The sequence below is a fragment of the Mobula hypostoma genome, chromosome 2 (genome assembly GCF_963921235.1).
Source record: "Mobula hypostoma chromosome 2, sMobHyp1.1, whole genome shotgun sequence".
NCBI classification, from domain to species: Eukaryota; Metazoa; Chordata; class Chondrichthyes; order Myliobatiformes; family Myliobatidae; genus Mobula; species Mobula hypostoma.
In genome coordinates, this window is record NC_086098.1 from 109,470,130 (window position 1) to 109,497,764 (window position 27,635).

The 27,635-nt window shown below is 41.5% G+C and overlaps 2 protein-coding genes across 2 annotated transcripts in view; one reads left to right on the top strand and one right to left on the bottom strand.

Annotated features, from left to right (window-relative positions):
* rngtt (RNA guanylyltransferase and 5'-phosphatase) overlaps positions 1 to 12,600 on the bottom strand; it is a 384,105-nt gene extending 371,505 nt beyond the window's left edge. The window contains exon 1 of the mRNA XM_063040367.1: positions 12,127 to 12,600. Coding sequence (XP_062896437.1) covers positions 12,127 to 12,190 — 64 coding nt within the window. The 5' untranslated portion in view covers positions 12,191 to 12,600. The remainder of the gene's footprint in view (positions 1 to 12,126) is intronic.
* Positions 12,601 to 19,387: 6,787 nt separating this feature from the next.
* On the top strand, positions 19,388 to 24,116 carry pnrc1 (proline-rich nuclear receptor coactivator 1). The gene is made up of 2 exons (XM_063040368.1): positions 19,388 to 20,182; positions 21,956 to 24,116. Exons 1-2 carry the CDS (start codon positions 19,781 to 19,783, stop codon positions 22,418 to 22,420), a joined length of 867 nt encoding a protein of 288 aa, XP_062896438.1. The 5' UTR covers positions 19,388 to 19,780; the 3' UTR covers positions 22,421 to 24,116.
* The last annotated feature ends 3,519 nt before the right edge of the window (positions 24,117 to 27,635 follow it).

Below are 27,635 nucleotides of genomic sequence, written 5' to 3' on the forward strand. Positions count from 1 at the left end.
AACTACCTTATTTATGGGCTGACTGTGCTGGGAAACAATACCATGGAAGGACTGGAGGCCATAAATAAAAAGCTGGCAGAGTTGCGACTGTATGCCCAACAGATCCGGTATGCTGTAGACTACCAGTTGGCTCAGCAAGGAGGAGTATGTGCCTTAGTAGGGGACAAGAATATCACCCACGTCACAAACGAATCATATAACACATGCTATTCAGTCTATTAAGAAACAATTAGATGATTTCAGGCAAGGTCCCAAACCAGGTAATGGGTGGTTAAGTTGGTTATTAGGAGGTTCCTGGGGTTCCTATTTGCTACATGGGCTTATTACAATTATAATCGCTCTTAATGCTATGTGTGTGTTATTAGTTTTTATTAATACATGTTGCAAGATGTGTCTGCATGAGCTAAGAAATCCATTTTTGGCCCCAATCTGAATGTATTATCATGAAATGATAAAAGGAGGGAATGTAATATAACGTTAAGAAGTTAGCATCTCGCAGGCCTCTTGTGACCCTGGCTATTTTGTAAGGGTCATAGTGGCTAAGACTTTGAAAAAAGCATAGAAATTCAAGTGTTTCTCACAAGATAAGCTGAGCGGGTGATATTATTCTTGGTATGCGACGCTCCCTACGCGACTCCCTTGTCCATTCGTTCCCACCCACCCCCCCCCATCGGTCTCCATCCCGGCACTTATTCTCATAAGCGGAATAAGTGCTACACATGCCCTTACACTTCCTCCCTCACTACCATTCAGGGCCCCAGACAGTCCTTCCAGGTGAGGCGATACTTCACCTGTGAGTCGGCTGGGGTGATATACTGCGTCCGGTGCTCCCAATGCGGCCTTCTATATATAGGCGAGACCCGACACAGACTGGGAGACCGTTTTGCTGAACACCTACGCTCTGTCCGCCAGAGAAAGCAGCATCTCCCAGTGGCCATACATTTTAATTCCACGTCCTATTCCCATTCTGACATGTCTATCCACGGCCTCCTCTACTGTAAAGATGAAGTCACACTCAGGTTGGAGGAACAACAACTTATATTCCGTCTGGGTAGCCTCTAACCTGATGGCATGAACACTGACTTCTCCAACTTCCGTTAATGCCCCACCTCCCCTTCGTACCCCATCCATTTTTTATTTATATACACACATTCTTTTTCTCTCTCTCCTTTTTCTCCCTCTGTCCCTCTCACTATACTCCTCGGCCATCCTCTGGGCTTCCCCCCTCCCCCTTTCTTACTCCCTAGGCCTCCTGTCCATGATCCTCTCATATCCCTTTTGCAATCAACTGTCCAGCTCTTGGCTCCATCCCTCCCCCTCCTGTCTTCTCCTATTGTTTTGGATCTCCCCCTCTCCCTCCCACTTTCAAATCTCTTACTAGCTCTTCCTTCAGTTAGTCCTGATGAAGGGTCTTGGCCCGAAACGTCAACTGTACCTCTTCATAGAGATGCTGCCTGACCTGCTGCATTCACCAGCAACTTTTATGTGTGTTGCCTGTAACTTCAGTCCTTGTTTGATTAACTGCTGTAAGAAACATACCGCTTGCTAGATAAGCTAACGAATGCTTGTTTCAAGGGTGGGAAACTCTGAGGGGTAAGACTATGTCTGGCTGTTCCCAGACATAAGGGAAGTTGAGCTGTTACTCAAATAATTTATGGCTGATAAGTTGAACAATACTCATCTGTACAGAAACTAAGGGAGTGCACCCACCAGTATCTATGTACATGACTGCATACGTATAAAAAGCACTGTATTTGCTTCAGAAACCAGAGACCCCCGGAGCAGCCCAAGAGAGTGCTTAAGGGGGGGGGGTCTCTCTGGTAACTTGCTAATAAGGAGTTAAAGTTACATTCACCGTAGGACGTGGTGTCCTTGCATCGGGTAGATCGAAAGAAGTTTACGACGTCAAGGCAGTTAAGAAATTCTGTCATCCCTATTGTCTAAGGGTTAACAGTAATAATGAGGTATGGCCTGTGAAGAGCTATCTATCATGGAACCTTGCAGAAAAATCTATACTTCATGGAGCAGCTCTTAAGCGACTGGAAAACCTTCACCATAAATACAGAAAATAGCTGCACAAAGAATAGCTCTGAGAGTATGACAACATCAGGCTTACTCATGTTGTTTAGCTTGCATACTGTCCAGTGCTGTAGCTTTATCATATGGCAACTCTCTTTTAGGTATGGATGGTACTGTTCCAGTGTGTTCTTCTGCACTCCTCATTGAACTGACATTGATCTCCTGGCTTGATGGCAATGAATTAGAGGAACAGAAGCTGCCAAACATTAAGTTATTGATTGTGATTGAATGCCATTCGACCTCTGCTAATGGCCACAGTGCCTCATTGATGCCCAGATCTGTTCTGTGACAATTTCTTTAACACTAATTAATATACCACACATGAAAAAAGGTATCCTTCATATGAAAAAAAAGGAGTGTCTCTCATAAACTGTGGTCACACTTAATGTCAACATGAACAGATGCATAATCAACAAATAACAGCTAAGGGTGTTTTCAGACCAAGTCTGGCAGTTATGTCCTTCAGGACTGAGTCATTGCCAGTACTGATGAACCACTCTTGGAGAAGGGATTAAAGTCCCCATCAAATACATATTGTGGTTTGCTACTCCCAGTATTTCTTCCAAATGCTGTTCAATAGATTCACCACCCAAGGGAGGACACTAGATGGCAATCAGGAAATTTCCTTCTTCATGTATTACCCGCTGCCAGACAACTTGGAGTGGGTGTGTGTGAGACCCAGAGCCACAACTACGCACCTAAATACCATTTAACAACCATGCCTTGTCTATCTTTCCTCATGCAATGGGAAATATCCTGGAATTATAATAATGAGGTCTGGCACATTAGCTATACAAGGTATAATTCTGTTCATTTAGTCATAGAACATTATAGCACAGTACAGGTCCTTAAGCCCATGATGTTGCGCCGACCTCTTAACCTGCTCCAAGATCAATCAAACCTTTCTCTTAGATTATGTCAAATTGATCTCAAATATGTTTGTTGGACACATCTCCTAATTTTAAACACCAGTCTCCAGATACTCCAAAAGCAGATTTTGCAAGGTTTGCAGGGCAGGTATTATATTCTTGATCTATTGAAGATCATTCAATAATATGCCATAATCATAAAACACCTTTAAAAATAGAAACACATTTTTAGGCAGTTCATAAAGATGATTGTATCTCACTGTTCATTAGTGTATCAAAGGATAACATAGTCAATAGTTAGCATATTATGGCATACAATCCTGATGCTGACATCAGTTCCTTACAAGTGATTACGAAATACTGTTCATTACAATTTTTAAGTCATAGCTCATTAATTTATGCATTTGGTAATTTAGACACAAAGTGAACTTAAATGTCCAGAAATAATCTGGAGGGATTGAAGAAGAATATTCCCAATCTTTGCATTACTTGCCTTGGCTTTTAGACTATACCACCTCACCCCTAGAGATAGATAGGTAGATACTTTATTGATCACAAAGAAATTACAGTGTCACAGTAGCATTACAAGTGCACAGATATACAAATAAGAGAAGGAAGGAAGAATCCCATTTCAACCCTCACTGAAGACTATATAGATTCCAGGAGGAGTTGGAAATGTCAAGCTGGATTACTGCAAGGATCAGGTCAACCCATGTCTACATTTCAACCAATTATTGCTAAGCTTATCCTGGCTTTTTTCATCTTCATCCATATATTAAAATGAGATCAGAAGATTGTCAATCTATGGAATTTTCCACTGCAGAAAGCAGTAGATACTGAATCATTAAGTACATCCAAGACTGAGATTTTTCAACTACAGACAGCCAATGATTGTGAACATACAAAATAATAAGCAGGAATAAGGGTGAGAGTTAGGACCACTCAAACATGATCTTTTAATAACCTGACCCATCCACCGCCTTCTACCTGATTACTATTAATGACTTTCAGTTTCCCTATAGTCTAATCTCTCTTGCAAAATTCAGCATCCATAACCCTCCGGGGACAGAATCTCAAAGACTGACATTTATCAGAAGAAATTTCTCCTCATCTCAGGCAGTGGCCAAAGCCTTTTTCTGCCGCTTCCAGAATTGCCTTCTTCCTCATTAATATGAGCATCATGCTCAGACATTCTGTTGTATTAAGAATTCTTAACATTTCAATGAAAACTACCTCTCTTTCTTTTAAACTCCAGAGACCACTCTGCTCAACCTTGCCTTACAGGTCAAACCAGTCAAGCTGGAGATCAATATTGTGAACTTTCACTTAAAATGCCTATACAAGTATATAAGGAGATTGAAATTGTATGAAATACTTCTTTATCCTTGCAGTTCATTTCCTTGGCAACTATACAGAAGTCCCACTCTGGAAGGGACCAAAATTAACTTTTACATTCAACCCATTGCCACTGCTCTGCTGCTAAGAGCATGCCTGGATCATGTCCAATCTTTTACATAAATGCCAATTTTCTACATTTACTCCATACTACACAATTCCCTACAATATAGTAAAATCTCCAATAATCCATCATCCAATTATTCGGAAATCCTGATGATTTGGCGTCTGGCTAATTCTAGGCTTGGATGTGAGCGGGGTCCCTAGATTTTAAGCATGGTGAAACAGCAGTGATGGGGATGCAGAATGCACCAATAGCCGGATTTAGGGTGCAGAACAACTGAAACCCTTCCTGACGAAGGGTCTCGGTCTGAAACATCGACTGTGCTTCTTCCTATGGATGCTGTCTGGCCTGCTGCGTCCCACCAGCATTTTGTGTGTGATACTTGAAGCTATCCTGTCAACTTCTATAATAATTTTACATGTAGCAATGAGATCAACATTCATTTATTTAGAAGAAAACACCTGTTTGCTCTGATTAATCACTCCCAATAACAATTCTCCCATCCCAGAAATTAATCTGACACTCACTGTACTCTATTCACCTTTAGCCAGGGAAACAAGGCCAGTGCATTTTCTCAAATGCATTCTCATTGAGGGCCCAATGTTGATGCAGAGAGATTTTTTATTGCAAGAGAACTTGAGTACAAGTATAATGACCAGCATGTACTTTGCCTTCCTCATTACCTGGTGTATCTGCACATTAACTTCCAGTAACCAGCTACGAGGGACCAATGAATTAATTTCCAGCTCTCACCATGTTAAAAAATTCCATTTTTAAATTTTATGATCAAATTCTCAAACCCTGACCCCAACCATAATCTCATGTTATGTTCCAACTGCTATGCTCTCACCCACTTTCTTACAGAGAGAGCCCATGCCAGCCCCTAGCAAAACAATCCATCAGTCCCATTCCCTTTAGTTCCCTGCAATTAATTCTCTCCTATCCCGATCAATTAATTTTTGATTCCTTCATTATTTACATCAACAGGCAATTTACAATAGCTAGTTAATCTACAAACACATCTTTTGAAGGGAATCAATCTAGCAGAGACTCTGCAATCACAAGAATGTGCAAACTCTGACAGAGCATCCAAAGTCAAGATCAAGCTTGGATGCGTGGATGTTAAGTAGCAGCACTGTAGTGCCTTAATCTATCTATATCATCAGAAACCTTTCCATATTCTCTGTACAACTCAAATTGAAACAAAAAAAATGCTATAAGCACAAAATTATTAACTACTTCCTTTTTCATTGCACAATTCTAAACCAAAAAAGTCCATACTGTGGTTGATTCCTCATCAAAAATGCTGTGAAATTACCCTCCATAATATTGCTGCTAATTTGGTTTACCCAGTCTGTGTCAAGTACATACATCTCACATTTTCCTGAATGATTCTTTGTTCTACATTACTACAGTACTTTTTGTCTGAGAGTAAACAGTGAACTCACACCAGTATTATTTATCCCCTGCTTTCTTAGCTTCACCCAAATTGATTCTACTTAGTTTTCCAAATTCAGATTCTTTCTCCCTACTGCATTTTATCCCATCTTTTATTATAAGGGTAGCTCTCCTTTACAATTTTGCTTCCCACTTCTAAAAGTATTTAATTCCCAAACTTGGTCACTTGAAACCGTGTCTCTATAACAGTTTTTGGATGGAACCAACTTTAATAGGTAAATTGGTTTATTATAGAACATAGAATAGTACAGCACAGTACAGGCCCTTTGGCCCACAATGTTGTGCCGACCCTCAAACCCTGCCTCCCATATAAGCCCCCACCTTAAACTCCTCCATATACCTGTCTAGTAGTCTCTTAAACTTCACTAGTGTATCTGCCTCCGCCACTGACTCAGGCAGCGCATTCCAGGGCACCAACTATCTGAGTAAAAAACCTTCCTCTAATATCCCCCTTGAACTTCCCACCCCTTACCTTAAAGCCATGTCCTCTTGTATTGAGCAGTGGTGCCCTGGGGAAGAGGCGCTGGCTATCCACTCTATCTATTCCTCTTATTACCTTGTACACCTCTACCATGTCTCCTCTCATCCTTCTTCTCTCCAAAGAGTAAAGCCCTAGCTCCCTTAATCTCTGATCATAATGCATACTCTCTAAACCAGGCAGCATCCTGGTAAGTCTCCTCTGTACCCTTTCCAGTGCTTCCACATCCTTCCTATAGTGAGGCGACCAGAAATAGACACAGTACTCCAAGTGTGGCCTAACCAGAGTTTTACAGAGCTGTATCATTACATCACGACTCTTAAACTCTATCCCTCGACTTATGAAACCTAACACCCCATAAGCTTTCTTAACCACCCTATCCACCTGAGAGGCAATTTTCAGGGATCTGTGGACATGTACCCCAGATCCCTCTGCTTCTCCACACTACCAAGTATCCTGCCATTTACTTTGTACTCTGCCTTGGAGTTTGTCCTTCCAAAGTGTACCACCTCCGGGTTGAACATCATCTGCCACTTCTCAGCCCACTTCTGCATCCGATCAATGTCTGTCTGCAATCTTTGACAATCCTCAACACTATCTACAACACCACCAACCTTTGTGTCGTCTGCAAACTTGCCAACCCACCCTTCTACCCCCACATCCAGGTCATTAATAAAAATCACGAAAAGTAGAGGTCCCAGAACAGATCCTTGTGGGACACCACTAGTCACAATCCTCCAATCTGAATGTAGTCCCTCCACCACCACCCTCTGCCTTCTGCAGGCAAGCCAATTCTGAACCCACCTGGCCAAACTTCCCTGGATCCCATGCCTTCTAACTTTCTGAATAAGCCTACCGTGTGGAACCTTGTCAAGTGCCTTACTAAAATCCATATAGATCACATCCACTGCACTACCCTCATCTATATGCCTGGTCACCTCCTCAAAGAACTCCATCAGGCTTGTTAGACATGATAGGCCCTTCACAAAGCCATGCTGACTGTCCCCGATCAGACCATGATTCTCTAAATGCCTATCTCTAAGAATCTTTTCCAACAGCTTTCCCACCACGGACGTAAGGCTCACTGGTCTATAATTACCCGGACTATCCCTACTACCTTTTTTGAACAAGGGGACAACATTTGCCTCCCTCCAATCCTCCAGTACCATTCCAGTGGACAACGAGGACATAAAGATCCTAGCCAGAGGCTCAGCAATCTCTTCCCTCGCCTCGTGGAGCAGCCTGGGGAATATTCCATCAAGCCCCGGGGACTTAGCCGTCCTAATGTATTTTAACAACTCCAACACCTCCTCTCCCTTAATATCAACATGCTCCAGAACATCAACCTCACTCATATTGTCCTCACCATCATCAAGTTCCCTCTCATTGGTGAATACTGAAGAGAAGTATTCATTGAGGGCCGCGCTCACTTCCACAGCCTCCAGGCACATCTTCCCACCTTTATCTCTAATCGGTCCTACCTTCACTGCTGTCATACTTTTTTTCTTCACATAATTGAAGAATGCCTTGGGGTTTTCCTTTACCCTACTCGCCAAGGCCTTCTCATGCCCCCTTCTTGCTCTTCTCAGCCCCTTCTTAAGCTCCTTTCTTGCTTCCCTATATTCCTCAATAGACCCATCTGATCCCTGCTTCCTAAACCTCATGTATGCTGCCTTCTTCCACCTGACTAGATTTTCCACCTCACTTGTCACCCATGGTTCCTTCACCCTACCATTCTTTATCTTCCTCACCGGGACAAATTTATCCCCAACATCCTGCAAGAGATCTCTAAACATCGACCACATGTCCATAGTACATTTCCCTGCAAAAACATCATCCCAATTCACACCCGCAAGTTCTAGCCTTATAGCCTCATAATCTGCCCTTCCCCAATTAAAAATTTTCCTGTCCTCTCTGATTCTGTCCTTTTCCATGATAACGCTAAAGGCCAGGGAGCGGTGGTCACTGTCCCCCAGATGCTCACCCACTGAGAGATCTGTGACCTGACCCGGTTCATTACCTAGTACTAGATCTAGTATGGCATCCCCCCTAGTCGGCCTGTCCATATATTGTTGGCATCCCCCCTAGTCGGCCTGTCCATATATTGTGACAGGAATCCATCCTGGACACACTTACAAACTCTGCCTCATCTAAACCCTTGGAACAAATCAGGTGCCAATCAATATTAGGGAAGTTAAAGTCACCCATGATAACAACCCTGTTATTTTTGCACCTTTCCAAAATCTGCCTCCCAATCTGTATCTCTGCTGCTACCAAGGGGCCTACAGAATACCCCCAGTAGAGCAACTGCTCCCTTCCTGTTCCTGACTTCCACCCATACTGACTCAAAAGCGGATCCTGCTACATTACCCACCCTTTCTGTAGCTGTAATAGTATCCCTGACCAGTAATGCCACCCCTCCTCCCCTTTTTCCGCCCTCTCTATCCCTTTTAAAGCACTGAAATCCAGGAATGTTGAGAATCCGTTCCTGCCCTGGTGCCAGCCAAGTCTCTGTAATGTCCACTACATCATAATTCCATGTATGTATCCAAGCTCTCAGTTCATCACCTTTGTTCCTGATGCTTCTTGCATTGAGGTACACACATTTCAGCCCTTCTACCTTACTGTCTTTACACCATTTATTCTCCTTCTCTTTCCTCAAAGCCTCTCTATATGTTAGATCTGGCTTTACTCCATGCACTTCTTTCTCTGCTCTATCGCTCTGGGTCCCATCCCCCTTGCAAATTAGTTTAAACCCTCCCGAACCATGCTAGCAAACCTACCTGCAAGGATATTGCTCCCCCTCGAGTTCAGGTGCAACCCATCCAATCTGTACAGGTCCCACCTTCCCCAGAAGAGATCCCAATGATCCAAAAATCTAAAACCCTGCTCCCTGCACCAACTCTTCAGCCACGTATTCAACTGCCATCTCCTCCAATTCTTACCATCACTGTCACGTAGTACTGGCAGCAATCCTGAGAACACCACCCTTGAGGTCCTGTTCTTCAGCCTCTCGCCTAGTTCCCGAAACTCACACTTCAGGACCTCATCCCTCTTCCTGCCTATGTCGTTGGTCCCAACATGTATCATGACTTCTGGTTGCTTTCCCTCTCGTACCAGGATGTCGTGCACCCGGTCAGAGACATCCTGGACCCTGGCACCCGGGAGGCAACAAACCATGCGGGTGTCCTTCTCACATCCACAAAATCTCCTGTCTGCTCCCCTGACTATAGAGTCTCCAATGACAACAGCTCTCCTCTTCTCCGTCCCACGCTTCTGCACCACCGGGTCAGACCCAGTGCTGGATGCCCTGCCACCATGGCTCACACCTGGTCGGTCGTCCCCGCCAACAGTATCCAGGACAGTAAACTTATTATTCAGGGGAATGGCTACAGGGGTGCTCTGCACTTCCTGTCTGCTCACCTTCGCTTCCCCCCTCTGACTGTCACCCAACGACCTGCTTCCGACAGCCTCGGTGTGACTACCTCCCTGTAGCTCTCATCTATGACTGCCTCATTCTCCCTTATGAGTCGAAGGTCATCCAGGTGCTGCTCGATTCCTTACACGGTCTTCCAGATCACCCAGCCGTATGCACTTCTGGCAGATGTGACTCTGCGGGAGAGGGGCGTTCTCCCAAGGCTGCCACATCTCACATTATTGTCAGATGTCCCAAGGTACAGTGAAAAACACATCTTGTATGCCATTCATACAGATCATTTCATCACAAAGGTGCATTTAGGTAGTAGATGGTAAAGTGATAATAGTACAGAATAAAGTGCTACAGTTAGAGAAGTGCAGCACAGTTTAACAAGGTCACAATGAGTAGACCACGTCAAAAGTCTATCTTAAGACCATTTAATGGTCTTATAACAGTTGTCCTTAGATGTGCTTTCACCCTTTCGTATGTTCAGCCCAAAGGGGTGGGGGGAGTAGGCGGAGTTTTTGATTATGTTGACTGCTTTACTGAGGCAGTGAGAAGTGTAGATGGAGTACATGGAGGGGAGAGACTGGTTTCTGTGATGTGCTGAGTCATATCCAAAACTCTCTACAGTTTCTTGCGGTCACAAGCAGAGCAGTTGCCATACCAAGTCACGATGCATGTGGATAGGATGCTTTCTACCGTGCATCAGTAAAAGCTGGTGAGGGTTAAAGGAGACAAGCCAAATTTCCTTTGTCCTCTAAGTAGGAGATGGTGGGCTTTCTTGATCATGTTGTCAAGCTGGTTGGAGCAGTATAGGCTGTTGTGATGTCCACTCCTAGGAACCTGAAGTTCCCAACTTTCTCAACCTCAGCACTGTTGATATAGACAGGAGCATGTGCACTGCCCCCTTCCTGAAGTCTATGGCCAGATCTTTTGTTTTGCTGACACCATGTCACTAGGCCCTCTTTCTCCTTTCTGTACTCTGACTCATTTGAGATATCACCTGCAAATTTCTCAAATCTGCCCATGTTGTTGTGACTATACAGCATGTAGAGTAGAGGCTGAGGCTGAAGATGCAGCTTCATGGGGCACCTGTGTTGATAATCACTGTGAAAGTGCCGCTGTCTATCCTTACTAATCTCAGGAAGTAAGGACTCTGCACAGCAGGAAGTCAAGGATCTAATTGCAAAGGGAGGTGTTGAGTCCCTGGTCTAGCACTTTGGAGATGAATTTACTTGGAATTACAGTAGTGAAGCCAGAGCTGTAGTCAATAAGCAATAGTCCAACATAGGTGTCTTTACTGTCCAATGGTTCAGAGATGAGTGTAGGGGCAAGGAAGTGGCACCTTCACTTCCTGTTTTGACAGGTGAATTGCAGTGGGTCAAGGATGTCAGGGCAAATGGAGTTAATGTGTTCCATATCCAGACTTTTATTTGGGCCATTAATTTGCCTATCTTGTTACTAATGCTTCATGCACTCAACTGTGATATCTTCAACTATACCCTTTTTATCATTTCCTCCCCACTCCATTCTATATGAAGATATCTTATTTTAACATTTCTTCTCAACACTCTCATTATCCATTTTGCTGCCCTGCAATATTGCCTTGTCCCTTCCCTAATTTCAATTTAAAGTCCAAGTGTCTATTACCCCACGCATTCTAGGTCACCAGCTAACAACCACATTCATAAATCAGCACCTCAACAGTCCGGTGAATGGTATCATGGGAATGTGATTGTTGTTTTCTGTATTACTTAACGTGACAACACTTCCCTCTCCAATTCAACTGTTTCGGTAAATTTCTTCCAAGTCTTTAAGGATCACAGGAGTGACAGGAATACATATGAATCACACAATATAGTAAAAAAAACTGTTCATCTTCATTTTACCTGGCATCCATTCACGCTTACAGTTCTCTGCTGAAGCAATGCAACTGTCTGACCCCAAAAATTTCAAGCACTAGAAGGCGTCACAAATCGCTTGATACTCATGTGTCAATAAATGCATAAATATTCTGTTATCGATCTCACTTAAAATAAATGGATTACAATGACGTTTAATTACCATACAAAGACAATGTGGGCATCTTGCTAACAGCGAAGAGGAGAGAAATGATACACTAGTTCCACTCAGAATTAGGATCACATCCGCAGTATTTAGAAAACTTTCTGCCTTTGATACCTTCCCAATAAAGTTTCCTATTGATGCTAAACTACCAAGGTAATTTCGATTCCTCGCTTTATTGGGGACCGAGCAGACATCCACAAGTTTTGTATCTCAAGAAATCCACAAGTGTGCGCATCGCAACTGCGTGGATTACTTGGAAATGCAAGCATGGAAACTTTACGTTCCAGAAACTCACCTGCAACGGGTTGCCCTCTCCTTGGGCAGTGCAGCCACCGGGGTGGCACCGCACTGTTGTACATGTTGATGTTGCACACCTATACTAATAAAGCACCGACTCCAAAAGATCTTCAGTCTTCAAGAACTGGCCCGCACCGCAAGAACAAAATGTTTACTTGTGACCGGCGGCCCTCAGCCACCAGTGATGCAAGGAACCGGTTTGCCTCTCCCCTGACATCAGACCTGAGGCCCAGGCTTTGCGGCCTCCACCCGGCCACTTCCCGGCTCTCGCAGTTACACTTTTTATTTTCTTTAATATCAACCAGCTGAAGAAAAGTATATGAAGCCGAGTTGGCAACTCCGGCGGTTCCGTGCGAGCGCGGAAAAGCTGCTTTTCAGCAGATCAGAGTCACCGTGGGATCCTGGCAATCTCTCCAGCGGCCTGCAGCCAGGGATCGCGCACGCCCCGACATTGCGCATGCATCACGTGTGCTCGCCGCCAATGCGGGCTCCCGCCAGCCGCCGGCTGCAGGCCGCGTTCCTGTGAGAAAGAGTCCTGATTCTGAAGTTTCAACTATCTCTGAGAAACTAAAAACAAACAAAAGAAAGAAATAAACGCACAAAACAACTATAGTTCAAAAATGGAGGTAAAGTAGGCCAAAGAACGTTGGCGCTTGCAGTTTGCGTTTTAACATCAATGCTATTTTCATACACAAATTTCTGTACAATGCGGTTGGGCAATCTCTATATAGAAAACGGTAAAACTGCAAAGTAATTGAATTTTTTTTAAAAATAGAAGTTTTGGAGGAAAGGAGGCTAAACTTTTTATTTTTGTATTTCACTAGATGCCCATACACGCTGTTACACAAAACACTGCATATAATAGACACAAAAGACTTGCATGTAATTTCCTTTTCAAGCTACCTCCGCCTAAATTCCTTTGCACACCAGGTGTGGAGACCTGCTCGATTGTACCCCCATTTTAAACACGAGCCCATATAATAATGCAATCGAGTGATATTTCCTTCATATTTCAATTATATTGAACACACTTGATACAGAATTTACACCCAACCTGATCCAAACCCACAGACGTGTGATATGATTTAAAAGTTGCAATATACAACCATGTATTGACTGTAACATATGAAATGTTGGCTGCACACAAAAACTGTGTGTTAAATTTTATGTGAAATACACTACTTAACACTGTAAAAAGATGCTGATGCTGGCGATAAGATTGGAGAAGCCCAAACGGTTTTGTTGCATCTGAGGACTATTTCATATCAGATCTCTGGTTTCCCAGAAGTACTGTCCCAAAGATACTTCTTTGAATGCCCTGTGTGCTCCCAAAATGAAAGAAACCTCTTCAGAGAGTATTTTGGAGGCTGCCATAAGGGTGGTGCTGGGTCCAATGTTGTTAGTCCTCTATAGTTGCAATTTCGTTGAGAATATAGTTAGTTAGTTTGGAGACAATGCCAAAACTGGTAGTGTAGTGAACAGTGAAGAATGTTAGTTAAGATTATAACAGGATCTAAAGATCAACTGGGAAATTAGGCCAAGGAATGGTAGATTGCATTTAACTTGGACAATTGTGAAGTTTTGCATCTTAAGAAGTTAAACCAGGGCATATAGAGTGAACAGGAGGCCCTGGGAAAGTATTGCAGAGACCTAAGGGTACAAGTACATAGTTCCGTGAAAGTCGTGATACAAGTAGATCCATGCTCAAGAGGGCATTTGGCGTGCTTGTCATCATTAATTACGATGTTGAACGTAAGAGTTGAGATCAATGTTCCCTCTAATTTCTAATGATCAGTGTGCGCAAAAATCTTGTGCTGTGCAATTTTTTGCCCAATGACAACATGTGGGCACTGAATTTTATATATAGAGGTATTCATTTTAACAGCTAGCAAAACACTGTCAATAACAACTTTTGATCTCAACTGGATTTGATCGTTTTCATTCACGTTCATCTGCACTAACAGCCCTGTAGCAGGTAATGAAGGATTTTCTTGCTGAAGCTTTTGCACATTGTCCATATATGATTTGCTTGCTAAATGATGCTTTAAAAAAAATCAAGTTTCCAAATATCACTCCACTTCTTCCCACTTGCAAATCTTCCAGCAACTTTTGCATCATGACAATATATGCAGCTAACACCAATTTCTGTATTAAACACCAGTTCCTATATTTCTTGTAACTGCACGTTCCTGACCTCATGAGCTTTCAGTGTAGCAGTTTCTACTGTTTCATTGAGCCATTCCACTTTAAATAAACTAGCAGTTATTTTGTGCTACATGTCCTTTGCTTCTTAGGAATTTGACATAATGAATCAGTAATTTCTTCAATAAAAACAATATAAATAAACCAGTTCTAAAATCTGCAGACAAATCATTGCAAACTCCACATTGTCAATACCCTCCACATCAGAAACCAGAAGGGGAAATGTGATTGTGTACAATCATGAAATATACTTAACATGCCCACGAGGTAGAGGGTAACAACCTTTTGTGCACAGTTTAAATTCCTTTGTGTGCTAGTGGCAAAAGATGAGTGCACACGCACACCGTTCAGATGTCATGTTACAACTGCACAAGATGTTCATGAGATCACACCTGGAGTATTGTGTGCAGTTCTGGTTGCCAATAACAGAATAACGGGGAACTTTTGATGGCTCTGGGTCTGTACTGGCTGGAATTCAGAAGGATGAGGGGAGATCTCTTTGAAACCTTTTGAATGTTTAAAGGTATAGACAGAGTAGATTTGGAAAGGATGTTTTGCATAGTGGGAGAGTCCAGGACACGAGGGCATAGCCTCAAGATAGAGGGGTGTCCATTTAAAACAGAGATGCAGAGAAATTTCTTTAGCCAAAGGGTGATGAATTTGTGGAATTTGTTGCCACATGCAGCTGTGGAGGCCAGGTCGTTGGGTGTATTTAAAGCCGAGATTGATAGGTTCTTGATTGGACATGGCATCAAAGATTACGGGGAGAAGGCCGGGAACTGAGGTTGAGGAGGAGATAGGAAAAAAAGGATCAGCCATGATTGAATGGCGGAGCAGACTTGATAGGCCAGATGGTCTAATTCTGTTCCTATGTCTTATGGTCTTATAATGCCATTAAGCTAGAAACGATGCATAAAAAAATCATAAGGATGTTACCAGACTGAAGGGATTGTGATATCAGGAGTGACTGGTTAGGCTGGGTCTTCGTTTTTTCCTGGTTCTCTGAATAGTCACCATCTTTTCCTCAGCTTAAGGAAGTCTAAATTTAGAAAGCATAGATTTAAGGTGAGAGGAGTGAGATTTAAAAGGCACCTGGGATAACCTTTCCACACAGAGGGTGTTCTGTTGAAATGAGTTGCCAGAGCAAGTGGTAGATTCAAAGATTCAAAAAACTTTATTGTCATTCTAACCATACATCAGTTCTGCAGGGCAGAATGAGACAGCGTTCCTCAGGGGCAGTGCAATCATAACATAACAAACACAACACTAAATAATAAACATAACAATTAATAGTAAAACACAACAGCCACATATTAGTTAAATCAGTTATAAGTGTCCAGTGCAAGTTAAAAGTGTCCAAAGCAGAGTCAGGTGGAGCAGCTATTTAGCAGTCTGACTGCCTGTGGGAGGAAGCTGTTTAGTAGCCTTGTGGTTTTAGCTTTGATGCTCCTGTAACGTTTGCCTGATGGCAGAAGAACAAACAGTTCATGGAGAGGGTGTGAGGGGTTTTTAATGATGTACCGTGTCTTCTGGAGGCATCGACTCTGAAAGAGGTCTTGGACAGAAGGTAGGGAGACCCCAATAACCTTCTCTGCTCCCCTAACCACCCTCTGCAAGGCTTTTTTGTCCACAGCACTGCCGCTGGAGTACCAGGTTGTGATGCAAAAGGTCAACACACTCTCAACCACGCCTCTGTAGAATGTAGTTAAAATGTTAGTGGGGAGTGATGCTTATAGATGCACATACAATTGCATTTAAAAGACCTTTGGACGAGTACATGGACCAATCACTGTCAATCTGGGTTGGTATGGACTCGTTGGGCTGAAGGGCCATTTTCATTGCTGTATAACAATGAATCTAGGAAAATGGGACTGACTGGTAGGCAACTTGGTCAACATGGAAAAGCTAGGCTGTAGGGTCTGTTTCCATGCTATATAAATGTATGGCTCTATATTGCTCATGGATTCCCAGAGTCTGTCATTTGGGTTGAAGTAAAGCAGGATCTGAATTGGGTGACTGACATCCAAGGTTCCAGACAGAATAATAACATCTGGTTTCTTTGTAACATAAGGAATACCGAAGGTTTACGAACACATAAAAAAGCATTCTGTATCTGCATTATCTCTCTCTCTAGAATACAAGATATTTGCAAAGCAAATATAAAAATATTAGTTTCATTCACAAAATTCATGACAGTCCCAAAAGGGGGAGGGTTGGGCATGGGGCTTAGTGACCCTATCCCATAAAAATCCAGTTCCACTGAAGCTCCAAAGCCTCATCCCTCATCACCAAGAAGATGGGCTACACCCTGGAGACGATGTGAAAGACTGGCTAGGACAGAGGACTCTGGCGAGATACTGTTGGTGGCCTATGCCCCGGTAGAAGTAAAGGGCTTAAATAAGTAAGGCATTGCATGTGGAGAGAAAAAAAAAGTATCTCAAATATAAATTTACCACAAAACTGGTGGATAAGGTAGTGAAAAGGCATTTGCTATGTTCGCCTTCATAAGCTGAGGCTTTGGGAATGAGAGTTGGGAGGTCATATTGCAGTTGTACAGACGACTGGCTAGACTGCACTTAAGAGTATTTATTGTGTATGGTTCTGATCAACACTCTGCAGAAAGATGGGGTACAAAAGAGTGCATAAGAAATTCACCAGACTATTGCCTGGAATGGAGGGCTGGAAGAAAAATGATACATTGGATAGTCTGGGTTTATTTTGTTTGACTTTTTTTCCAAATTTTTATTATTATTTATTCTTATTTTACAAAGCAGCACAGCGTGTCATAGAGCTGATAGAGTGCAGCATATTTACACAACCATCCCATGACAGGAAAACAAGTAAAACTTAGAAACAGAAAGAAGTTCTAACTTTAGTTTAAATTGACTTTAAAATGTTTATAAAATAATGAGAGGTGTAGATGGGATCATTTTTTATAGGCAGGGAACTCTAGAATTTAGAGGGCACTGGTTTAAGATGAGAGCGGAGACATTTAAGCAGATCTGAGAGTTAGGTGTTTTCCGAGAGAGTGCTGAGTATCTAGAGTGAATTATCAGAGGAAGTTGTAGAGGGAGATGCAATTACAATTGGGGAGGAGCATGGTAATGTAGTCGTTAGCACAATGCGACCCGGGTTCACTTCCAACGTCTTGCCAAATTGTTTCAGCCCAAAAAGTCGACTGTACTTTTTTTCATAGATGCTGCCTGGCCCGCTGAGTTCCTCCAGCATTTTTAGATTAGATTCAACTTTATTGTCATTGTGCCGAGTACAGATACAAAGCTAATGAAATGCATTTAGCATCTGACCAGAAATGCAAAGAATAATGTTATTTACAAAATAACTGCGAATAAAAAAGTGCTACAGCACACAAATATAAAAGTACTGAGACAGTACAATACAGATGCAATACTGCTTAGCGCTGTGATTAGAGGTTCAGCAGTGTCACAGCCTCAGGGAAGAAGCTCTTCCTGTGTGTGTTGCTGGGATTTCCAGCATCTGCAGATGTTCTCTTGTTTGTGGGTTCATTTCCCACCACTGCCTGTAAGGAGTTTGTATGTTCTCCCAGTGACCATGTGCATTTCCTCTGGGTATTTCAGATTCCTCCCACATTCCAAAGATGTACTGGGTGCTAGGTTAATTGATCATTGTAAATTGTCCCATTATTGGGCTAGTATTAAATTGGGGTATTGCTGGGTGGCATGGCTTGAAGGACCAGAAGGGCTTATTGAATTGAATTGATTTGACTTGGCTTTAGTACTTACATCCCTCATATACATGAGTAAAAATCTTTATGTGCATTGTGCAATTTATAATAAATAGTCTGTACAACAGGACAGTCAATATAACATAGAAATACAGTTGTGTCAGCATGAAATAAGCAGTCTGATGGCCTGGTGGAAGTAGCTGTCCCGGAGCCTGTTGGTCCTGGCTTTTATGCTGCAGTACCATTTCCCGGATGGTAGCAGCTGGAACAGTTTGTGGTTGGGACGACTCGAGTCCCAAATGATCCTTTGGCCCCTTTTTACTCACCTGTCTTTGTAAATGTCCTGAATACTGGAAAGTTCACATCTACAGATGCGCTGGGTTGTCCGCACCACTCTTTGCAGGGTCCTGCGATTGAGGAAATCACAATTCCCATAGCAGGCAGTGTTGCAGCCAGTCAGAATGCTCTCAATTGTGCCGCTGTAGAAAGTTCTTGGTTTTTGGGGGATTTATGCCAATAAATAAAAAGAAACAATGTTTAAAAGGTGGTTGAATAGGTACTTGGAGTAACCCAGATAGGTCTCACATCGGCATGGACAAGCTCGCTTCTATGCAGTGTGTTTCTGTAAAATAATATGTATAAAATAATAGCAAGTATAAAATCAGCGCTAAGCGTTCCGCAGTTTATTACGTTAAATCAAAACAAAACATTGGATTTTAAATCTGCTGAATCTCGAACAGGCATATGTTGAAGTGACTATTTCTTCTCTAAAATGATAAGCAAATTTCTAAATAACAATGTAAGGGGAAAAAATTAGAATTGCCTGGGATTTCAGTCTTGGTTTTGGTGGCTAAAAGCAAAACTGAAAAGTTATTTTCAAATTCCAGTGACTATAGAGTATTTCGAAATCAATACAGGAAATGATCACGAATATTCTGGGATATTCCTTATTTAAAAATAAACGGGCAGGGAATGAATTTGGCCGGGTTTTAAGATTACTGAATTCAAACTTTCAGGAAGTTCGCCCATTGACATCACTACGGCTGTTGTTCGGAAAGTCCCGTCGCCGCAATTCGGGCCTTACAATTGTCAGCTTTAAAGGTGTAGACAAATGAACATTAAGAGAGACTACTCAGTAACTCAAGGACCATTGCCGTGATTTGATAAACTCATGCCACGTAGCATGAGAAAAATGAGCAAACTTCAGCCAGTGATACTGTTGTCCCGGGTTCGGTTTCACTCTCTTGCCCCATTCCCCAACTACATCAGGACTCAGCCCTGCAGGCTAATGATGTCATAGGACTGCCTGAAGACACGTGGGTCCGGATGGAGGGCCGCTATTGGCCGAGGCGGTGAGAGCGGAGCGTGGGTTATAAAGGTACTGCGGACGCCCTTCAGCTGTTGTTGAAGACGAAGGAAAGTGGAAGTTGTTTTTGTTGGTGCTGTGTGTATAGTGAGAAACTAGTCGCCGTTCAGCGGTATTTGTAAATACCACTAGGAGTCTTCACTCGGGCGGGTTGGGTTCAAGTAGACTGTGTTTTGGTGGGTTTAGAAGCGACCCGGAGTGGGGAGAGTCAGCGGTGAGCGAACAATCGCAGGAAGTAGGTCGCTTCAGTGCGGCCGCCATTTGTTGCCTGAGTAAGCCGCGTAAGGAACTTTTCCTTTCGCCACCGAGAAAGGCGTCGACGCCAGCTCGCCATCTTCCCACGGAGCCTTCGTTGAGTTCAGCAAGGGGGCCGAACGTTGCATGGTGACTGCGGATGTCCGTCGCTCCTCACGTCCTTTTCTCGGGGTTTTAGCCCGACGTCGCAAGCGGTGGAGGTGGTGTGGGGCCGCGATGCACCCGCTGCCTTTGCCCTGTCCGCCGTCAGTCCCCTTCCCCGTCAGTGCCTACAATAGCGCCAAGACCGCCGCCGGTCACTGCTACCGTCCGCAGCAGCAAAACAAGTCGGCGGCCAGCCGGAGTCGGAAGTTACGGTCGGCTACGTCCACCATTACGCTGCTCCAGAAACACACGCATCAGCAGTACCTGAGGACGCAACAGCAGGGCTGCCGGAGCGCAACCGGCGCCACGTCGACGGGCCCGAGGACCCCCCTGGTCGCCGCCGCTTCGTCCGTATCGGTGGACGAGCGCATGAAAGAAGATAAGGTACGAGACCTGTTTAGCGCTGTGAATTCCCTCTCCCCTCCTCCCGGGGTCCGGAGCTGGCCCGCAATGCGTGCCGGCGGGAGCTGGAAGGTTGGGGAGTTTGAATTTGGAACCCTCGCCGATCGGCTTCGCGCCCTTTATGACTCCGGGGGCGTTCGGTGTCCGGTGCTGGGACCCGACCCGACCCGCGCTTCGCCTCGAAGGCTACCCGAGTGAGGACGAACCGTTGCTCGGCAGCTTGACCGAAACTTTGGTAGTTCGCTGTTAACTGGACCTTAGCATTTGATGTTTAAATTAACTTGTATATTCTCGCATATATGGCTGTAAGGGGTTAGGAAAAGTAGTTTTTCTTTTCGTTCTGGAGTTGATAGATTGAACGACCTTGCCATCTTTTATATAGGGTTTGACATTTGACTACCCCCAAATGATTGGGTATCACAAATCTAGGAACCAAGGGGAAGGTGACATGGTAGAGCTAAAATTTCTTCTGTAGCAAAAGGCAAAATTGGAAGGTTGTTTTCAGTGGACTTCCAAAGGACTTGGTGATAGTTTTCTTGGTTTGTTACCTATTTAAGAAGAAGCTTGGATTTTAAGTTTTCCAGTTGGCGGTGTAGTTGATACTAATTATATGCCATAGGAAGATCTCAAAGGATAAGTTGCAAATATACTTCAGTCTAGCAGAGTAAGGAATGCCTGTGGGAGAGCAGATTAAAAATTGGTGCTGAAGTTCAGGGGGCATTTTTTGGGATTGCACTTTCATTGATCCTTTCGTGTAGCAGAACAAATGCAGTGGTAGGTTAATGGCATAGAATTAGCAGGAAAGTTGTTTTGCTGTAAGGGAAAACATCATGGGACTGGGAGAGACATCGTAAGTTAAAATGCATCTGTAGGGTAACTGGAGTTAGCATTTTGGGTGTTTCATCAGAGCTAGGCTCATTTTCCTGAAAACATTAGCGGTTTGTCTTTCAACACACTGTTTGACCCTAGTACTGTATTCCTGTATGTACTTGTTTGTGCTTTTTCTATCTAAAGTTTAGTTGATCCACAGCTGAAGTGCAGTATATGGTGAATACACTACTTACAATGTGACGATGCTAAGGTTTTTTTTGGATTTTCTTGGAGATGGCGTTATGAGGAGACATTAGTTCACTTTAGAACAGATGGTCATGGAGTAATGCAGCACAAGAAAAGGCATTTCAGCCCAACTTTTCCAAGTTGACTGAAATATCCACCACAGCTACTTGCACATTGAGTAAATGTTTCCTGCACCAATGTTTAAAATTTGAGAATTTTATGTTGATATTTCCTGATATCTCTACAAGTCCTCAGAGGGGTTGTATTGATTCTATTAATAGAATTAGGCAAGTTACTCAAAGAATAAACGTGACCAGTGGCTGGATCTTGTCCCTTGAAGACTAGAAGCAGATCTTGTTTGTCACTTGCCCTTTTTTATGTATTCTATTTTGTGATACTTTTAAGAGAATTTAGCACAAGTCCTCATTTTCATGCTGGCATTGTGCTAATAAGTTGAATAGCCTTGCATGTCAAAATCGGTTTAGATTTGCCTTGCCGTTAATCTTGTATACAGCAATATCTAGCACATTCTTGGAGGGAATAATACCTGACAGTGAGAACAAAAGGACTTCCTCCAATATAAGAAGCATTACACAATAATTGCAAATACTTCAGTTTGAACTATGTAAGATTTAGCACACTTGTAACCATGTTGAGGTACAATATACATTGTAGCCTAATGATTTGTTTTTCTTTCAGGTAATTAAATCAAACATGGAAAGATACAAAGAAACAATATCTCCTCATTCACAGTTTGTATATTCTGTAAATAAAACAGAAGAATGCTTTCAAGCCTTAAATGCAACTAAGAAAAGAAATAAACGTAACCTACTGCCGAAAAAAGCATCTGTAAAAAGAAATGAAAACAGCCATAGCCAGAATGTGCCTGAAGGCTGCAACATTCTCAAAAAAGAAGGGGGAAAGTCTATTACTCCTGGAAACAACTTCAGAAGTCTAAAAATACAGAAAGTTGGTCTGAGGTCGATAACAACTCTTCAAGGAGATCAGAACTATGCTGGGCCAAAGTTTAGTGAGCCGCCATCTCCCAGTGTTCTACCTAAACCACCAAGCCATTGGGTAGGGGTACATACTGATTATTCTGAAGATGGGAATAAGGAAATAATGACTGTCCATTTAAAAACTTTACTGAAAGTTAATGCATAATTCAAGAACATTTAAAGTTTATGTAATTGAGGTAAAGGCTGTCATTGGAGATTCAACGTTGTGGCAGCAGTAGGTCCAGCATTTTAAACTATTGTAAATTTGATTGTTTTTGGGATAAGCATATACATACAAGTGGTGCTAGTGATAAAGTGGGATTGTGTATATTAATGTAAACCATGTAATTATTTGTATATTTTCATATACTCAATTTCAAAGGAATTATAGTTTCATATGAGAAGTTGTCTTGTTGGTGAGCCGAGTTATATTTTATATTTTATACATGAGAGGAAAGCTCTAGTTGAAAGCTAGAGCGAAATTTTATCCTCTGCAAATGCAAGAAGTGGTGATGTAAAATATTTGACAATCTGAAATGTTTTTGAGAAAACCTATGGTTTAAGAAGTAATTGATTCAAGCACTGCTTTTATCTGCACTACTGACTATTACCATGAACAAGATGCACTTTCATCTTAACGGGTGTTAAGTATATGATGTGAATTTTAATCTTATCACCAAATTAAAGCTCTTGCTCAAGGAAAAGGGTTCATTTTCCACCGTTGGTCTGTTGGTAAACAGAACCCTGTGCACATTTTGTTGGGCATGTAAAATATGTAATCTTGAATGGTGTTGATAAATTTTCTTTGAAAATTCCCTTCACCAATTTGCCCCAAACCTGTGCCTACGAAGTAACTAGTAACAGGAACAATGATATATCTGCTCTGTTTCCTGCATTTCCAGTTTCTGGGAACAAAGTCTGAGACATTCTTTTTGATAGTATTGTGGTCCTTATGGAAATGTCTATTATTTCAAGTTTGTCAGACACTTCAGTCCTGACTTACCATGTCATGAGCCAAGATATACATTGTACCAGTATCCTGCTTTTTTTAAAAAAAAAGAAATATTTGCTTATCTTTTAAGAAAAAAATTTCAGACAAGTAACATTCTGGTCTTTATTGAGGATTTAAATCTTGAATTTTTGGTTCACATTTAAAATGAACTTGAATTAAACAACAATATCTGCATATTAAGAGCTCTTTCAAACGTTCTTTAAAAAAAGTTTAACCTACATAACATCAGTAAGTCTGCTACATGATTAAATGCTCTATTGGCAGACATTAGTTCATCCGAATGAGAACAAGTTGTTTCAACAATATTTTTGCTGAGCACAAATTTGGTAACTATCTGAAGTACAGTTACTGATATAGTTTCCAATGGATTCCCTGCAGCCACATTGTTTATTAAAATTCTGGCTTAAAACAAACTCTTCATGCTGGAAATATTTGTTTATTCATTTTGGATCACATCATGTGGTCTGCACCAAAACTGAATTGGAATCTTGTTATCTTATGCTATATTGGGATTGGGAGGGGGGAATAAAGCACTGGAAAGTGTTCTGTGTAATTTGATGCCAATTTGAGTCCAATTTTATGGTAAGACTTGAATTAGTACATAGATGTATAAGTCCAAAAGATGGAATAGTTGATTAATGTTTTATTCCTATTCAAGTCATTTATTTACCATTTTAAAGGATAATGCAATAGGATTAAGATGTATGTTGCCATTTAAAATTGGTATTTTCCAAAGAAAGCTGACATGCTTATTGCTACAAGTTTTTAATTGTACTATTCCTACAAATTGGCAAATTTCAAAAACAAATAAAATTCAATTTGTCTCCCTAATGATTGTCATGTTTATTTTCACCATATTCATTTATTAGTCATGTAATAACATTGTGTACAGTCATTGTGCCTCCCTGCCTGTTGTCACATTTGGGTATCAAGTTTATAAAATTACAAAATAATTAAATGTACGATGTCATTCAGTGGTAGAAAAACACATGAAACTAAATTTCATAAGATAGATGAAGATAGCTATTCCTGATTTGGCATTTAAGAGGTATAGAAGCATGTTTAATACCCATCACTGTTGGTCCTTTATAATGTATATAGTGATGATAAGTAGTCTATTGAATAACAGGTGAAAAGATTTGTAGTTAAGGTTTTTGATTCCAGCAATGGTGACAGAATTGCAATAAATTTCTAATTCAAAGGTGAGAACTGGCATGATCTGGGTTTAAGACTTGATATCAAGAAACCATTGTCCTTGTAGTTGTTGAGGGCTAAACTGTTTTGCCTATCATGGCAATACTTCCGTGGTGACATTTTAAAGCAGGGAAAGGAATGTAGTTTGCAAAGCCTCAAGCAGAAGTAAAACACGTGTTTTAGACCTTGCATTTTGCTTGCAACTAGCATTTTCTAGTTCAATATATATCTCTTCTGATCACAGGTGCAAATACCTTCATCGGCCTGATGAACCAAATTCAAGCACAAAACAAAAAAAATCTTTGTATAGCAAGCTTTTCCAAAGTCCATAAGACTCATTGTACTGGAGAGAATTTTTCTTCAAATAATCGGGTAGCTCAAAGGCCGCCTTCGGTTCTTGCTACAAATTCAATTACCTCCTGACTAATCTGCTTCCTTCTAAGAAGAAACCAAACCATCCACTTTTTTTGAATTGAGCTTTGAATACATTACTATATTTCATTAAAATCTATCCCTTGCAGTGTGATGACTTGTTCTGTTGCCCAATGTTTGAACTATATCTGATGTCAGAAACTGCAGTGGTACTTGTTTAGATCAGCAATGGCATATTAATGTGGTGAGTGAGGGCTGGGGATAATTGCCATAGGGTGCTGGTTGTTTTTTTGGTATTTGAAGTTCTAAAGGTTTACATGGCATAATAGTGTAGTTGATCGTGTGACTACCTCACAACCCCAGCAATCTGGATTAAATTTTCACCATTTTTGTTTCTGTGGATTGTGCAGTCACTGACCACATGAATTCTGTCTGGAGCTCCAGTTTTCTGGCCTATTAATTACCTTCACTGCAGGTGCTGTCTGACTTGCCAAGTATCTGCATTTTTTAATTACCACAACATTTAATTACTGTTTACACTAGATATAGGACTGCTTCCATTACAAAGGTGGAACATTAATGGCATATTTAACTGTTGCTTCCTTGCAACCTGGGTTGAATTCTGATTTTCAGTGCTGTCTGTACGTTTCCCCTGTTTCTGCATAGACTTCCTCCAGATGGTCTGCTTTGCTCCCATATTTTGAAGACAAATGGATTGGTAGACTAATTAGCCATTATAAATCATCCCTAGTATGTAGGTTAGTGGTAGAAACCATGGGTGTAGTTTTTGGGATTGTGGAGAGAATTAAATGCAATATTAGTATAAACAGGTCCTTGAACGGACTCGGTGGGCCAAAGGTCTTATTTTTATGTTGTCTAAAGCTAAGAGTGATAGGGGAATGCTTCTAGTGTCTCGAATAAGCAAAAATGAATGAATGGCTGGCTGGCTCCTCAGTAGAAACGAAGGCCCTATACCATTGCAGTAGATTTCCAGAGTTCCATGAGAATCCACACAATCTAACTACCTAACTCTTCCAACTATCACAGCTATAGTTGATCACTCAATGATTGTACTTTTAATTGGCACTATCCAATACCCAAGCAGGCCTTTAATAAGGACAAGCAGCGTTTACAGAATCTCTGATGGTAATGATCTTCCAATAAAAGTTTCCTATGCTTGCTGTCCAATGTAGCCTGAACACCAAACCATTGAATACACTTTCTAGGTCTACGTTTTGAAGGATATTCTGGTGCCAATGCCTTTAATTCTATTTGGATTGAATTTGTTGCTGGTTTATTTTGCTGAAATGATAATATTAAGGTTTCAACTCCATTCAAGTCAAATAAAGTAGACTAAACGTCAGGTAATAATTCATGCAAGGCAGGACTTGCATTCTATTATGCAGAATATGGCCCAAGGAATTGGGGCAATAATAGCAAGTATATTGACATGAGTCTATTTGTAAAAGCTTTTATATAAACCAATATTTGGTACATTGGGAGATTCATGCATTGGGTCACAAATAATTTTCCAACAGGAAACAACTGGAATAGGTTCGATTGTCCCTAGCTTCAATCGATTTTAAATAGATGATTTTCTGAAGCCGCTGTATTTTGGTTAATGGGAATTTCTCATTTTGTGGTTAATTGCTTTTGATATAATGGAACTTCTAGAAATTCTGAACTTACTCTGCCTCAGTTATAATTGAAGAGGTCTGTCATTATGTCGCTGAAATTATTTGAAGCATTTTGGGTGTAAGAATTGTAATTCATCAAAATATTTGATTTTTAGCTAAGAAATAATAATATGGGAAGCATAATATCAAAGAATATTTCAGAAGAAAATGTCAAAAATTGATCAAAGTTAAATCAGTCAAAAAAGTACCCACTTAATGTGACTAAGATAGAATTGTATAATCATACCTTGACAAAGTTACATGGGCATTTAGCACTATTATGTGGACATGAGACTATGGATAAGACAGGGCAAATACAGTGGTGGTACAAAGTTTGTGAGCCCTGTAGAATTTTCTCTACTTCTCCAGAAATATGACATAAAATGTGATCAGATCATCATGCAGGTCCTAAGACTAGATAAAGAGAACCCAATTAAATAAATAACACAAGAAACATTATACTTGTTCATTTATTGAGGAAAAATTATCCAATATTACATGTATTTGTTGAAAAAAGTATGTGAACCTTTGCTTTCAGTAAGTGGTGAGGAAACCCTGTCCCCTTGACCAGCAATAACTTCAACCAAACTTTTCCAGTAACTGTTGATCAGTCCTACACATTGTCTTAGAGGAAATTTAAGCCACTACTCCTTACAAAACTATTTCAACTCTGTTGTTGGTGGGCTTCCTTGCATGAACTGCCTGTTTCAGGTTCTTCCACAACATTTCTATAGGATTAAGCTCAGGACTTTGACTCAGCTATTCCAAAACACAAATCTTTTTAAACCATCCTGTTGCTGATCTACTCTTGTCTTTTGGATCATTGTCTTGTTGCATTATTCAACTTCTATTAAGCTTCAGGTGATGGACTGCTACCCTGACATTCTCTTGTAAATTGTCTTCATACAATTTTGAATTTGTTTCCTCAATGATTACAAGCAGTCCAGGCCCTGGGGCAGCAAAGCCGCCTAAACCATGATGCTCCTTCCACCAAGCTTCATGGTTAGGATGATTTATCTAGATGTGCATGCCATTTTCCCTCTAAAGATAGCAATGTGCATTTCTGCCAAAAAGTTAAACTTTTCTCTCATTTGTAAACAGAACATCATCTCAGAAACATTGTAGAA